The sequence below is a fragment of the Nerophis ophidion genome, linkage group LG19 (genome assembly GCF_033978795.1).
Source record: "Nerophis ophidion isolate RoL-2023_Sa linkage group LG19, RoL_Noph_v1.0, whole genome shotgun sequence".
NCBI classification, from domain to species: Eukaryota; Metazoa; Chordata; class Actinopteri; order Syngnathiformes; family Syngnathidae; genus Nerophis; species Nerophis ophidion.
The window spans coordinates 35,507,249-35,524,562 of record NC_084629.1 but is presented as its reverse complement, the minus strand read 5'-3'; the positions used below and the strand labels follow the sequence as shown (position 1 = coordinate 35,524,562).

Here is a 17,314-nt window from a genome sequence, read left to right as displayed (position 1 = left end):
CGCCCCATCCTTGTTTGTGAATTACTTAGCATTTCATGGAAGCTGCTTTTATAACCAATCATGGCACCCACCTGTTCCCAATTAGCCTGCACACCCGTGGGATGTTCCAAATAAGTGTTTGATGAGTATTTATCAACTTAATCAGTATTTATTGCCACCTTTCCCAACTTCTTCGTCACGTGTTGCTGGCATCGAATTCTAAAGTTAATGATTATTTGCAAAAAAAAAATGGTTATCAGTTTGAACATCAAATATGTTGTCTTTGTAGCATATTCAACTGAATATGGGTTGAAAATGATTTGCAAATCCTTGTATTCCGTTTATATTTACATCTAACACAATTTCCCAACTCATACAGAAACGGGGTTTGTATATGTATTTATATATATGTGTGTGTCTGTGTGTGTGTATATATATATATATATATATATATATATATATATATATATGTATGTATGTATGTATGTATGTATATATATATATATATATATATATATGTATGTATGTATATGTATGTATGTATGAATGTATGTATGTATATATATATATATGTATGTATGTGTATATATATATGTATATGTGTGTGTACATATGTATATATATATGCGTGTGTTTATTTATCTATATATATATATATATATATATATATATATATATATATATATCAGTGAGGTGAACTAAACACCAGGTGAGGCATACATACTTTTTTTTCCTTTCTTTTTTATTTTTTACTATAATTCATATGTGCAGCTCTAGTCATTGTTGATTTAGGTTGCACATTCGAGTTACAGGAAAAAAAGGGAGTTATTCGCTTTCATAAAAATGTTATCATAATGATATTATGATATGATAAATAGGTCCAAAAAGTATTTGATAAAGTTGTTATTAAATACTTTTTGGTCCCATTTGCTTTTAACAAAATAAATCAGGTATTGTGAGTGTATATTACCTTTCTGTATTTGTATCTGAAGCAGCAGTACTTATCCTCCATGAAAATGTAGTTTGTATGATCGCATTTATTTCGTCTCAAAGCCCAGTTTAGTGAAGTATTTAATCTTGGATACAGTATATAATCCTCCATATTGGCAGAAACATTCATTTAATTCAATATCATTCCAAGAAACTAAAGATTATTTTTGCATCTGACAAAAAACACCCACAAACGCTGGCTTACTCTAATAAAAATGCCATGTTTGTTATAAATACAGTTAAAAGATAAAAGAGAAACATTTTGCCTTCTTCTGAAGAGACCTGGGTCTGCTAGCTTGAGCGCCCCCACTTCTCCCAGTGTGTGGCGAGTCAGAGTACTGCTGAGGCATTCAACTGCAAGTTGACAATATATCGCCCACTACCTTGAGGCAGAGGTACTTGCTGTCTCAAGACCTGCCTTTTCCATGTGGCAACAAGCATGCGCCCCCTCGCACGCACGACCAATACACACTGTGTGTAGCCGTGGAGGCACCGCCGGTGTCTGCCTCACTTCTCATCCGCTGCATTGTTTTGATCAGGAAGCATGGAATTTCTGCGATTTTGACCTTTGAAAATGATCAAAATATACAGGAACCACACCAAAATCACATAGAAAGCATAAACCAAAATAGAAATATTAAAAATTATTTTGTTTTATTATTTAGTTTTAGAACATCTCATGGTTAAGCCACCTGGTGGCAGGTGAGGCACTGCCGCAATTGCCTCCCCTGACAGCACGTCACTGGTATATATTTATATATATATATATATATATATATATATATATATATATATATATATATATATATATATATACACACACACACACAATGTTTCCCACAGGTCAGGCATATATTTGTGGTGGGGGGTGGGTGGTGGGTTGGGGTGGCAGCGGCGGTGGCGATGACAAAGAAGAACGCGGAGTTGAAATATAATTACAACACTTTGTGTACATATTTATATACATATTTATATAATAAGTAACTACAAGCTCCATTCACAGACAGAGTCCCATTGCTTTTGTGAGCGGTCGAGCGAGTCAAAAGCTGAAAAAAAATATATATATTTATATATTTTTTTAATTTTTAATTTTTATTTTTTTATTTGTGGCGGCCGTAATTTTTCCGTGGCGGGCCGCCACAAATAAATGAATGTGTGGGAAACCCTGTTTCCCACACATTCATTTAAATTCCCGTTTCATTTAAATTCCGCAAATTCCTGTTTTTTTTTTTTTCACATTCTGTATCTCACAGTTAAAGTGTACCTATGATGAAAATTACAGACCTCTGTCATCATTTTAAATGTGAAGTGAATTATATTTATATAGCGCTTTTCTCTAGTGACTCAAAGCGCTTTACATAGTGAAACCCAATATCCAAGTTACATTTAAACCTGTGTGGGTGGCACTGGGAGCAGGTGGGTAAAGTGTCTTGCCCAAGGACACAACGGCAGTGACTAGTGGGAGAACTTGCACAATCGGTGGCTGACTAAATACTTTTTTGCCCCACTGCATGTATATATATATATATGTTAATCAATTATTTGATGAAAAAACACAAATTTCCTAGCGACTTGAGAAGACCTGAGCAGTCGGAAAGAGATGATCGAGTGTTATCTGCTCACAGATGCCACGTGGTGGTTGTTTGAGCGCCCTTCAGCTAGACCTGGATAGTCCCACTCCTTAATACGCAGGGTTCTCACAGGAATGAGTCAGAAATACAACCTTACATACTAAGCAGAAACAGGAAGTGGGTTATATATTGTATTATGTTGATGTTGCTCATAGCACTCAGCGTAAATAGATTGGAAAAATGACAGTTAATCCATGTAATCGGTGTCAGTATCGGCCGATATCGCTCATGAAAGACAGCCATGCGCAGCATAGAACCCTGATGCTAATGTCTGACTCATATTATTATTATTATTATTTGTGTGTGCAGACTCAGCAGCGCCACTGTGCAAGATGAACTCTGAGGACAAGTTGGACGGCATGCTGTTCAAGTGCAGCAGTGCAGGGATGGACGTCGGCGGGCGTGCGGGCCTGGGCGCCGCGGGCGGACTGGTGGTGATGACGCTCGGGGAGCGCTCGCTGGCGGACCACCCGCTGTTGGCGGAAGACGAGGACGAGGAGGAGGACTTGACCGTAAGCTCTCTGGTGACTCACGACCTGGTACCTCCCGAGCAGCTGATGATGCAGGAGATGTCCAAGACCGGCGGCGGGGGCGAGGAGGAGGGAGCAGGCGAGGTGGGCGTGCACTTCCCCCTCAAGCTCACCCATAAGTTGCCCTGCTTGCCTGTGAGTTCATGCTGAGAAGTATTGACATTTTTTTCAATATTCAACTTCTGTGCAAAAGGTAAATAATAACGGTAATGTGGCACTTTTTAATTGTGCCTATCATTCACAACCTTTATGATAGACAAGAACACATTTTTCTTTTATGTATTCTAACTCATAAATAAATGTTAGAAAAAGTCAGCTAACAAGGGAACGAATGGAAGTCACCCTATAAAGCTCTCTGAAAGACATCCATCAAAGTTTGATATATATATATACTGTAAATATATATGTAGTATCTAGTAACATTCATAATAACATGTAATATTTACATATTTTCATCATGTTAAGCATGCGGTGGTGTATTAATTTCACAGACGCATCACAATGTTCACTTTCCGTTCAACAACAACGAGAATACTAATCATGGCAGACTTGATGAGAGACAACAAATGATGATCCAGAAACTTGTATTTTTGAGCCTGAATATAATGAGGATGATCCACAAGTTTTAGAAGCTGTGTGCAAACAGCTTTAGTCAAACACTAAGCATCATGTAGCAGAACTTCAAAGTGCTAAACAAGATATACAAACATAATAAAATAACCGCTTACTGCACAAAGTCTGCTCTCACTGGGATAACGACTGATGGGATGTTTATATCTTCCCATTTACATCAACAAGTCATCTTTTTGTCTTTCTGGCCATTTAAGGGTCTTAGTTGGATGTCAAAATTAACCAACTAGTGGGTTTATGTCCACAACATTCTACTATCCAGGTGAGAGACAGGATTTATAATCTAGACTTAACTTTCCCTAACTCAGAGGGGATGCAGCACCTCAATATGTCAGCTAGTTAGCTCTCCGAGATCACGGCGCCGCCAAAAGTAGTTCCTCTGCGTTAGCGTAATACCATCAATACTTATTAATATTCAGGTCCCTACATGTAAATGGAGTATTGTTGGCGGCTGTGGGATGTTTTTTTAGAGGACTTTATGGGCGCAATGGTGGACTCCTGGTTTTTACATTGTCAGCTACCTTGTACTTTCCAAAAAAATTACAAATATAAGTGCTCCTATTCTTACATTACAATTATGAAAGACTGGCAAACTTTTAAAAAGTGCACTTCCCCTTTAAGGCACACAATTCAGTGAAAGTCACAATGCGATCAAAGCATTGCGTTTACTGTATATTTTACATTTAAATCTGAATTATTTGGACAATACATTTCAGTCCTTGAAATTTGCGATTGGCCAATTGGCGCAAATTCAAATAAAACAACTGTTTTCGCCAATCCAATTTGCCAATTATCTAGACTGACCATGCGTCCTCTTTTCCCCGGACATGTCCTCTTTTGCGGGACTGTCTGTGCTGTCCGGACGGGGTTTCCTAAATGCCTCAAATGTCCGGCGTTTTGAGTCAGGGTTATGTGTATTTTTCAATTGTTAATCAAGGCATATTTGTTTATCAGCCATACAGGTCACACTGAGGGTGGCCGTATAAACAACTTTAACACTGTTACAAATATGCGCCACACTGTGAGCCCACACCAAACAAGAATGACAAACACATTTCGCACCGTAACACAACATAAACACAAAACAACCAATACCCAGAACCCCTTGCAGCACTAACTCTTCCGGGACGCTACAATATACACCCCCTCAACCCCCATTACGTCACATCAAATACTCCACTTTGAAAAATAATTTTGGTGGAAGATTTTACATATTTTATGTGTTTGCCATAAAAAGAACTGTTTTGTTCGACAAAAAAAGGGCGGACAACAAACAAAAACACAACATAAAAGAAACTAAAACATTTTGAAATGAGGAATAGATGTGAAGTTGATGTAGACTCCAGAGATTTAAGGGGTAAATATAAAATGTATGTATGCCCTGGCACACCATTATCATCATTTCATGACCCAAGTAAAACACTTTTTTACACTTTTATACTGAAATAAATACACCTACAACGTATTAAATAAAAACATAGAAAAAAACTACCAGCAGCGGTAAAGTTCAGATCCAGGAAGGACAGAAGAAAGTGAGTGAATGTTTATAACTGAATACATTTACATATGCATACAAATTTGTCTTCTTTTTTATTATTATTATTTCTTTTAATGAATTAAGTAACGTTCATGACAACCTTTTTCCAAAACACAATATAGATTTTGAGATATAACAGGACAATGCATACGTTTATCATTTGTTTTCGAAATGCTTACAAAAAGTGGGGACCCCAAAAATATACTGTGGGACCCCATTTTTATGACTTGATGGGGCCCATTTAGAAAATTCCTAGCGCCAACACTGCTGTCAACAGAGGAGAAAAAATGTTTTATTTAAATAAATATATTATTTATAAAGAAAGTTCGAGTATCATTGGCAAATTTTCACCTAGCATATATGTGTCCTCTTTTTGGGATTTCAGACTCTGGTCTGGCTTAAATTACCTTGTGAACTGTGTAATCAAAATTTTTGTTTCTTGCGTAGACGAATTAGGAACAACACCGGGTAACAACATATCGACTCTATGCAGCTCAAACAACAAAAAAAATCTTTGTCCTATCTAGCTTAGACATTCTTTTGATTTTGGTGTAAAGCACTGAGCATTCTAGGTAATGTAGTACAGTGTTTCCTACAGGGCAGGCATGTATTGGTGGTGGTGCGGTCTGGCGGCGGCGGCGGCGATGACCAAGAAGAACGCGGAGTTGAAATATATTTACAACACTTTATGTACATATTTATATAATAAGTAACTACAAGCTCCATTCACAGACAGAGTCCCATCGCTTTTATGAGTGGTCGAGCGAGTCAAAAGCCGAAAAAAAAAATATATATATATATTTATTTATTTATTTGTGCCGTCTGTAATTTTTTCGTGGCGGGCCGCCACAAATAAATGAATGTGTGGGGAACCCTGTAGTACTGCCATATAAACAGTTAGCAACGCACAGGCATCCTCAACATCCTAGTTTCAATGTATTCAGAAATGTTAATTTAACCTTTGTTTACCCAGGGTTCGTCAATTAAGACCAGATTCTCATTTGCAATGCTGACTTAGCAAAGGGTAGCATTAACATGACTGATATGTTGAAGTGTGATAACAAATTATGTGGCCCGTTAAGCTTCTCAATCTGGCCCGCCGGACATTCCCAAATAATTTTTTTACATCTTTAAGATGGACAGTGTAGCTGCCATTATGATGTGTAGTCATGTTTTTAAATGGCCGTGAGTCTTGAACTACAGCATACAAATTATTTCAATGGTTGAAATCTGCGCTTGTGCATAATAGACTAGTTACTATGGTGATCTAATTAGTTACTATGGTCATCTAGTCAGTTAGTATGGTAATCTACGCCACAGCAGGGATTGTTTTTAGTAAGTAAGTAGGTAAATGTTATTTATAAAGCGCTTTTCACAGATACAATCACTAAGCGCTGTACAAAACATAGTGAAGTCAATTATATTTATATATGTAGCGCTTTTTCTCTAGTGACTCAAAACGCTTTACATAGTGAAACCCAATATCTAAGTTACATTTTAAACCAGTGTGGGTGGCACTGGGAGCAGGCGGGTAAAGTGTCTTGCCCGAGGACACCACGGCAGTGACTAGGATGGCGGAAGCGGGGATCGAACCTGCAACCATCAAGTTGCTGGCACGGCTGCTCTACCAACCGAGCTACAGTTGTGATCAAAATTATTCAACCCCCACACAATTTTGGTGTTTTAGCAAGTTGGACATTTATTCCGTATTTTGTTTATAGTCATATCAAATAAAGATGCATTAAATAGACGAATGCAACTTAAATTACAACATTATATTTTGTAACATACCAAACAGTATCATTTCTCTTAATATCTCATTGACAAAATTATTCAACCCCTTGAAGATCATAACTCTTAAGAACAGAATTTGAATAAGGTATTTTCAATCTGGTGTTGAAAACTCCTCTAGATGTGATTAGAACCATAACGAGCAACAGTTAAACTGATTGAAAAAGACTGTGACGCTCAGCTTCTTGTAGATGGTCAATGGTGTATTTGCAACATGGTGAAGTCCAGGGAGTGGTCAAAGAAGTCAAGAGAGGAGGTAATTGCTCTTCATAAGAAAGGATATGGATATAAGAAAATAGCAAAGACATTACACATTCCAAGAGACACAGTTGGGAGCATAATTTGCAAGTTTAAAGCTAAAGGCACAGTGGAAACACTACCTGGGCGTGGTAGAAAGAGGATGCTGTGCGCGTACAGTGGTGAAAACCCCCCGGGTAACAGCTGAGGAACTACAACAGGACATTGCAGAGGAGGGAATGCAGGTTTCGTCCCAGACAATAAGGCGCACACTACGAGATGAAGGCCTCCATGCCAGAACTCCCAGGCGCACCCCACTTTGACTACCAGGCACAAGAAAATAGACTCCAGTATGCCAAAAATCATCTGGACAAACCCCAAAGGTTTTGGAAAACTGTTCTATGGAGTGATGAGACAAAACTGGAACTCTTTGGGCCTATGAATCAACGTTATGTCTGGAGGAGAAAAAAATGAAGCTTACAAAGAGAAGAACACCTTGCCTACTGTTAAGCATGGTGGGGGGTCAATCATGCTCTGGGGCTGTTTCTCTGCCTCAGGTACCGGGAATCTCCCGCGCGTTCAAGGCATTATGAATTCTATTTCCTAGCAGGATATATTAGCTGCAAATGTCATGAAGTCAGTGACGAAGCTGAGGCTTGGGAGACGTTGGACCTTCCAACAGGACAAGGATCCCAAGCATACCTCCAAATCAACATCAGAGTGGTTGGACTGGAAGACTCTGGAGTGGCCTTCACAGTCGCTAGACCTAAATCCTTTAGAAAAGCTGTGGTGGGACTTGAAGAAGGCAGTTGCAGCACGCAAGCCCAAGAATATGAATGAACTGGAGGCCTTTGCCCAAGAGGAATGGGCTAAAATACCTGTAGATGCTTGCAAGAAGCTTGTGTCCGCTTATGTGTCACCTTTGAAGGATGTCATTACTGCCAAAGGGTGTTCTACTAAGTACTAAAGATGCATGGAACTAGGGGGTTGAATCATTTTGTCATTGAGATATTAAGAAAAATGTCCTTTTTTGCTATTTTGTAAAATACAGTGTTACAATTTAAGTTGTATTTGTCTACTTGACACATCTTTATTTGATATGACTATAAACAAAATACGGAATAAATGTCCAACTTGCTAAAACACCAAAATTGTGTGGGGGTTGAATCATTTTGATCACAACTGTATACCGCCCCACATAGGAAAAGTAAAACAACAATTCTATTTAAAACAACAGGGGAAACATCACAAAGTGGATTAAAAATGATAGTTAAAAGGTGCATTAACTAAAAGGTTTACTAAAAAGAGAAGTTTTAAAATACACAGTCAAGATCACTGAGGGACTGGTGCAAATTGTTCCAGAGTCTGGGACCTATAGCCTGGAATGCCAGATCTTCACGGACTTTAAAATGAGTTTTTGGGATCTTTAGAAAACCCTATTTGTCAATATTCAGTGTTTTATCGTTCATAGATAATATTGTAAATGCCACATTCTGTACATTCTGGGTTACTCATTTAGTAAAAATAAAAATAAAAATTCCATTAAGGCTGTCCGTCATAAAGTTTTTAGCATTCAATCAGACATTATTGTGAGGTTTTGTATTAGTGTTCCTAAAAATCAGATACACCTGCCCCCAGACACATTTTTTTCCTCAAATGTTGGCCTCCCGAATCAAAATAATTGCCCATGTCTGTGCTAAATGAATGTTTAAGATGGACAAAGTCATTTGACAAAGCTTTTACTGCCACCGAGGGTCTTGTTTTCATATTTCGGTTGAAATCATGTGCTTTTTGAAGCCACGGTTACAAGGAACGCTTCAGACATTGATAACAAATATGGAAAGTCACATTTTGTTTCAATGACATTAAGAAAAAAAACGGTTAATACTAAATAAGTACCGTATTTTTCGGACTATAAGTTAGTTTTTTTCATAGTTTGGCCGGGGGTGGGACATATACTCCGGTGTGACTTATATATGAAATTATTAACGCATTACCGTAAAATATCAAATAATATTATTTATCTCATTCGCGGAAGAGACGAAGAAAATGTCAGCAATCATCACACACACGTCAACCAATAAGAATTTGGCGGGGCAGGGTCATGGATTGCTAACTGCTATATGCTACTGCCATAGCTATTAAAATGGCTCATTTCATCGTTGGCGGTAACTTATAAAAACTGAGAAGGGCGGAACAAAAATTGCACCAAAAAGGAAATCATGTACTGCAGATTACAAGCTGGATGTAGTGAAATATGCAGCACAAAACGACAAGAGGAAGCGGCGCATACCTTTGGAGTTGGCAGAGTTGTTTAGAAGCGACATCGAGGAAGAAGAAATCATGGGATTTATCGATTAGGAGTGACAGATTGTTTGGTAAACGTACAGTTGTGATCAAAATTATTCAACCCCCACACAATTTTGGTGTTTTAGCAAGTTGGACATTTATTCCGTATTTTGTTTATAGTCATATCAAATAAAGATGTGTCAAATAGACAAATGCAACTTAAATTGTAACACTGTATTTTACAAAATACCAAAAAAGGACATTTTTCTTAATATGTCATTGACAAAATGATTCAACCCCCTGGTACCATGCATCTTTAGTACTTAGTAGAACACCCTTTGGCAGTAATGACATCCTTCAAAGGTGATACATAAGCGGACACAAGCTTCTTGCAACCATCTGCAGGTATTTTAACCCATTCCTCTTGGGCAAAGGCCTCCAGTTCATTCATATTCTTGGGCTTGCGTGCTGCAACTGCCTTCTTCAAGTCCCACCACAGCTTTTCTACAGGATTTAGGTCTGGCGACTGTGAAGGCCACTCCAGAGTCTTCCAGCCCTTCTTCTGCAACCACTGATGTTGATTTGGAGGTATGCTTGGGATACCTCCAAAGGTCCAACGTCTCCCAAGCCTCAGCTTCGTCACTGACTTCATGACATTTGCAGCTAATATATCCTGCTAGGAAATAGAATTCATAATGCCTTGAACGCGCGGGAGATTCCCGGTACCTGAGGCAGAGAAACAGCCCCAGAGCATGATTGACCCCCACCATGCTTAACAGTAGGCAAGGTGTTCTTCTCTTTGTAAGCTTCATTTTTTCTCCTCCAGACATAACGTTGAATCATAGGCTCAAAGAGTTCCAGTTTTGTCTCTACACTCCATAGAACAGTTTCCCAAAACCTTTGGGGTTTGTCCAGATGATTTTTGGCATACTGGAGTCTATTTTTCTTGTGCCTGGTAGTCAGAAGTGGGGTGCGCCTGGGAGTTGTGGAATGGAGACCTTCATCTCGTAGTGCGCGCCTTATTGTCAGGGACAAAACCTGCGTTCCCCCCTCTGCAATGTCCTGTTGTAGTTCCTCAGCTGTTACCCGGGGGTTTTCACCACTGTACGCACACAGCATCCTCTTTCTACCACGCCCAGGTAGTGTTTCCACTGTGCCTTTAGCTTTAAACTTGCGAATTATGCTCCCAACTGTGTCTCTTGGAATGTGTAATGTCTTTGCTATTTTCTTATATCCATATCCTTTCTTATGAAGAGAAATTACCTCCTCTCTTGACTTCTTTGACCACTCCCTGGACTTCACCATGTTGCAAATACACCATTGACCATCTACAAGAAGCTGAGCATCACAGTCTTTTTCAATCAGTTTAATTGTTGCTCGTTATGGTTCTAATCACATCTACAGGTGTTTTCAACACCCGATTGAAAAGACCTTATTCAAATTCTGTTCTTAAGAGTTATGATCTTCAAGGGGTTGAATAATTTGGTCAGTGAGATATTAAGAAAAATGTGCTTTTTTGGTCTTTTGTAAAAATACAGTGTTACAATTGAAGTTGTATTTGTCTATTTGACACATCTTATTTGATATGAGTATAAACAAAATACGGAATAAATATCCAACTTGCTAAAACACATACAACGTACACTTATTCAGCCTGTTGTTCACTATTCTTTATGTATTTAATTGGCCTTTCAAATGTCTATTCCTTGTGTTGGATTTTATCAAATAAATTTCCCCCAAAAATGCGACTTATACTCCAGTGGACGTATATATGTTTTTTTCCTTCTCTGTTATGCATTTCGGCTGGTGCGATTTATACTCCGAAAAATACAGTATATATTCGGCAGTTTTCCGAATAACATGAATGTATGATAACGGCGTTACTTTTACTAGTAACAGTATTTCGAATTGATTACTTTTATGTACGTTACAATAACAGTTATCTAGATGTGTGCAGTAACCCGGCAGGCTACTTTTGATATCAACAAAACCGCGTCAGAAGCACAGCAAGTTCAATGCAGGAAATATATTTATGATAATTAAAGCATAAACCAGAATGACACACAAAATTGCATTGATATTAAATAGCAATGTAATACATGCACACTGACACACTACTACTGCGCGGGAATAACGAACAACAAATTAATGATTTCAGCGACGAGCTAGGTATACTACAACAGTGGTTCTCAACCTTTTTTCAGTGATGTACCCCCATGTGAAAAATTGTTTTATTCAAGTGCCCCTAATCAGAGCAAAGCATTTTGGTTGAAAAAAAGAGATAAAGAAGTAAAATACAGCACTATGGGATCATTTTCTGATTGATCAAATTCTATTAACAGTGCAAAATATTGCTCATTTGTAGTGGTCTTTATTGAACTATTTGGGGAAAAAAAAACTTGTTGAAAAATAAACAAGTGATTAAATTATAAATAAAGATTTCTACAAATAGAAGTCATCATCACTTAAAGTGCCTTTTTGGGGATTTTGATAGAGATTCATCAACATAATTCCAAACATTTCTTCACAAAAAAAGAAATCTTTAACATCAATATTTATGGAACATGGCCCAAAAAAAATCTAGCTGTCAATATTGTTTTGTTGCTTTTCTCTTCACAGTTTATAAACTTACATTCATGTTTTCGTGGAGTATTATTCAATAAATATATTATATAAAGATTTTTGAATTGTTGCTATTTTTAGAATATTTTTGAAAATCTCACGTACCCCTTGGCATACCTTCAAGTACCCCCAGGGGTACGCGTAGCCCCATTTGAGAACCACTGTCCTACAATATCCTGTTTGTAATATTCAATCACTATTGATTAGTGTGAAGATATTAAAAATGTCGCTGCCAAACTAACAAACACAGCTGAACCAAAGCTGCTCTGTCACTTAACAGGCACCACACACTCTGCTCTCATGAAACATCACAACTGCATATGCCCGTTTTTTTATTTATTTAATTAACACAATAATTACATCCCCTAATAATCAATCACACCTATTAAAGAGTCATTTTGTTACCAATTTAATAGTTTTTTTGGCAAAGTAACAATAACACATTTTTAAATTTAATTTTCCTAACATTCAGTGCCTTCCTGTTTTTTAACTATTGATTTTCCTCCCCCCATATCGTCCATCTCTACTTCCAGCTCATTCAAAAAGGTGTTAACTAAAGTGCAATATTATTATTATGTAAAGATGACTAATGACATTCATTTCTTATTTACTTTTTAAATTATATCGCAATTCTGTGTTGGAATTTAATTTTCCTGAGGGAATTTCCTGAAGCTGTTTGTCCGTCCGAACTAGATTCCATCCACCCATCCATCCATTTTCTGCCACTTGTCCCGTTCGTGGTCACTGGGGCTGCTGGAGCCTATATCAGCTGCATTCACACTTCCAAAATAGCTTGTGTGTGCTTCATTTTCGTTTGGAATTTTGCAAAATCATCTTTCTGTTTATGCTCATTTCTTTTACAGCTCAACATCAAGCAAGAATTAAAACTGACTGAGTCACCGGTGCAGATAAAGAAGACAAGAAAGCAGTCAAGGATCTGATCATTTGTCCCAAGAAGAAGAAGAGGAAACAACACTCACCAGCTAAGGTACAAAGGAGTAAATTACCGTATTTTCTGGACTACGAAAGTATATAAACCACATGCTCTAAATCAGGGGTCGAGAACCTTTTTGCCGAGAGAGCCATGAAAGCCAAATGTTTAAAAATGTATTTCCGTTGAGAGCCATATATTATTTTTTAACACTGAATACAACTAAATGTGTGCATTTTTAAGTAAGACCAACATGTTTAGAGTATAATAAATCCCTTATTCGTTTTAATAACATTCTTATTCTGAAGTTAACCAATAATAAATCGAATACTTCTTACCATTAATGTGACTTCTTGAACAAGTCTGGTAGAAAACGGATGGATGGATATAATGCATGAGAATGTTTTGTGTTTTGAACGTATTTTTAGCTCTGTGCTTACTAGCGGAATTATTCATAATTATCGTGTTAAGCCAGGGGTGCCAGAGCAAGCGGGGGCCATTTTCATAATTTTTATTTTAAAAACCAATACAATATATGTATAAAAAATATACATTTAGGCCTCCACTCAGTTATGATCCCGGGGACTCCAAAGGGTTTTGGTTAAAAAAATATATAAAAAATGTGTCATTATTCAGTATTATAATTTTTATTATTATGCAAGTTTTAAATCTCTAGATCAACATTAGAAAAAAAAAAGGAAAAAACACTAAATATGCAATATTTTCACCCAATAACTTTTTAGGTGGGATGTTTGAGATTATATACTAATTGGAGCCTTAATTTTGGATTTTGATTCATTATTATTTTTTGAGCAAAGACACTTAAAAACAAATCGCACTAAAATAATTGGGGATCCAAAAGTGTCCTATTTATTAGTGTTAAAAAAAAATTATAACATTTTTTTACGGTTTACTTTTAGCACAATAATCTCGAGATCAGTTTCAGATATATCCGTCAATTTTAAGTTTTATTGTTGTTTATGTTTTGTTTGTTTGTTTTAGGCCCTTCTTTAAAAAAAAAAACAGCTCATTTTTTTAAATGGTATAACACAAAATATGCAACATTTTCCCCCAAAAAATATCTCAAAGTGGAATATTTAATGTGATGTAATCAAAGCCTTGTATTGGTCAATAATTCAAATGACATTGTTTTTATTTATCAATCAATCAATCAATGTTTATTTATATAGCCCCAAATCACAAATGTCTCAAAGGACTGCACAAATCATTACGACTACGACATCCTCGGAAGAACCACAAAAGGGCAAGGAAAACTCACACCCAGTGGGCAGGGAGAATTCACATCCAGTGGGACGCCAGTGACAATGCTGACTATGAGAACCTTGGAGAGGACCTCAGATGTGGGCAACCCCCCCCTCTAGGGGACCGAAAGCAATGGATGTCGAGCGGGTCTAACATGATACTGTGAAAGTTCAATCCATAGTGGCTCCAACACAGCCGCGAGAGTTCAGTTCAAGCGGATCCAAGACAGCAGCGAGAGTCCCGTCCACAGGAGACCATCTCAGCGGAGGCGCATCAGCAGCGTAGAGATGTCCCCAACCGATACAGGCGAGCGGTCCATCCTGGGTCCCGACGAGCGGTCCATCCTGGGTCTCGACTCTGGACAGCCAGTTTTTTCACCCATGGTCATCGGACCGGACCCCCTCCACAAGGGAGGGGGGGGACGTAGGAGAAAGAAAAGAAGCGGCAGATCAACTGGTCTAAAAAGGAGGTCTATTTAAAGGCTAGAGTATACAGATGAGTTTTAAGGTGAGACTTAAATGCTTCTACTCAGGTAGCATCTCGAACTGTTACCGGGAGGGCATTCAGAGTACTGGAGCCCGAACGGAAAACGCTCTATAGCCCGCAGACTTTTTTTGGGCTCTAGGAATCACTAATAAGCCGGAGTCTTTTGAACGCAGATTTCTTGCCGGGACATATGGTACAATACAATCGGCAAGATAGGATGGAGCTAGACCGTGTAGTATTTTATACGTAATTAGTAAAACCTTAAAGTCACATCTTAAGTGCACAGGAAGCCAGTGCAGGTGAGCCAGTACAGGCGTAATGTGATCAAACTTTCTTGTTCTTGTCAAAAGTCTAGCAGCCGCATTTTGTACCAACTGTAATCTTTTAATGGTAGACATTTATTATTCTTTTTTAAAGAAAGAAACAGCCTGCATGGCAGCTTTGTGTTATAAGAGTAAGCATTGCAACAATTTCTTGTTACATTTCACCTGTTTGCTCTTTTATACCACTTTTTATGTTTTTTATTCTTTTTTAATTGTATTCTTAAAATGTGCCGTGGGGCCGTTAAAAAATGACCCGCAGGCCGCAGTTTGGACAGCCCTGTGTTAAGCAATGCTAGCTAAGATTTATCCGAGAGCCAGATGAAGTCATCAAAAGAGCCACATCTGGCTCTAGAGCCAAATGTTCCCTACCCCTGCTCTAAATCTTAGGGGAAAAATATTTAGATATATTAGCCGCATCGGTCTATAAAGTGTAAATTATTGTCACACACACACTAGGTGTGGTGAGATTATCCTCTACATTTGACCCATCACACTTGATCACCCCCTGGGAGGTGAGGGGAGCAGTGAGCAGCAGCGGTGGCCGCGCCCGGGAACTATTTTTGGTGATTTAACCCCCAATTCCAATTGATGCTTAGTGCCAAGCAGGGAGGTAATGGCTCCCATGCGGCCCATTAAGCTTTTCAATCTGGCCCGCCGGGCATTCCCCCAATTTTTTTTACATCTTTAAGATTGAAACTGTAGCTGCCATTATGATGTGCAAGGATGTTTTACAAATGACCGTAAGTCCTGAACTATATAAAGTATTTCAATGTTTGGAATCCGCGCTTTTGCTTGATGTGCTAGTTACTGTGGTAATCTAAGTCACAGCAGCTCAGACGAGGCACCAAGAAGTGTGGGTGGGGAGCGTTTCCACAGAGTGTTTCCAGAGCGGCCAGCCTAAAAATGTGGGTGTCAGAGACAGACGCGGGAGGACATTTTTACAACAAAGTTCTGAAGTTTAATGATATCAAATTGTAGGTGTTTTTTTTTTTTTTTACCTTTTGCATTCATGTTTTTGTTGCGTTTTGCTTGATGGCAAAATATGTAGATGGAGAGAGGGTGTGACGTTCACATTTTGTCAATATTCAATGTTTTATCGTTCATAGTTAATATTGTAAATTCCACATTTTTTATTTTCATATACATTCTGGGTGTCTCTTACAGTAAAAAGTAAAATTCCAGTGCGTTTTTTTAAGGCGGGCTGTCATAACGTTTTTAGCATTCAATCAGACATTATTGTGAGGTTTTGTATTAGTGTTCCTAAAAATCAGATATGTCGGCCCCCGGACACATTTTTTTCTGTAAATTCGGCCCCCCAAGTCAAAATAATTGCCCAGGCCTGCTTTAGAACTGGGCTTCACGGTGGAAGAGGGGTTAGTGCGTCTGCCTCACAATACGAAGGTCCTGCAGTCTCGGGATCTTTCTGTGTGGAGTTTGCATGTTCTCCCCGTGAATGCGTGGGTTCAAACAGGGTACTCCGGCTTCCTCCCACCTCCAAAGACATGCACCTGGGGATAGGTTGATTGGCAACACTAAATTGGCCCTAGTGTGTGAATGTGAGTGTGAATGTTGTCTGTCTATCTGTGTTGGCCCTGCGATGAGGTGGCGAGTTGTCCAGGGTGTACCCCGCCTTCCGCCCGATTGTAGCTGAGATAGGTGCCAGCGCCCCCGAAAGGAAATAAGCGGTAGAAAATGGATGGATGGGATGGATGCTTTAGAACTTTGTTGTAAAAATGTATTTCCGCGTCTGTCCCTGACACCCACATTTCAAGCTGGTGGCTCTGGAAACACTCTGTGGAAAAGCTCCCCACCCACACTGCTTGGTGCCTCGTCTGAGCTGCTCTGAAAATGCAAAAGCGCAGATTCCAACCATTGAAATACTTTGTGTAGTTCAAGACTTCCGGTATTTTGAAAACATCACTGCACATCATAATGGCAGCTACACTTTCCATTTTAAAGGGGAACATTATCACCAGACCTATGTAAGCATCAATATATACCTTGATGGTGCAGAAAAAAGACCATATATTTTTTTAACCGATTTCCGAACTCTAAATGGGCGAATTTTGGCAAAG

General features: G+C 38.5%; 1 protein-coding gene across 1 annotated transcript in view; it reads left to right on the top strand.

The window, feature by feature from the left end:
- Window positions 1-17,314, top strand: part of znf148 (zinc finger protein 148) — a 39,481-nt gene that overhangs the window by 2,839 nt on the left and 19,328 nt on the right. Inside the window, 3 exon segments of the mRNA XM_061879898.1 lie at window positions 2,910-3,265; window positions 13,100-13,142; window positions 13,145-13,224. Of these exon segments, the coding sequence (XP_061735882.1) occupies window positions 2,933-3,265; window positions 13,100-13,142; window positions 13,145-13,224 (456 nt within the window). The 5' untranslated portion in view covers window positions 2,910-2,932.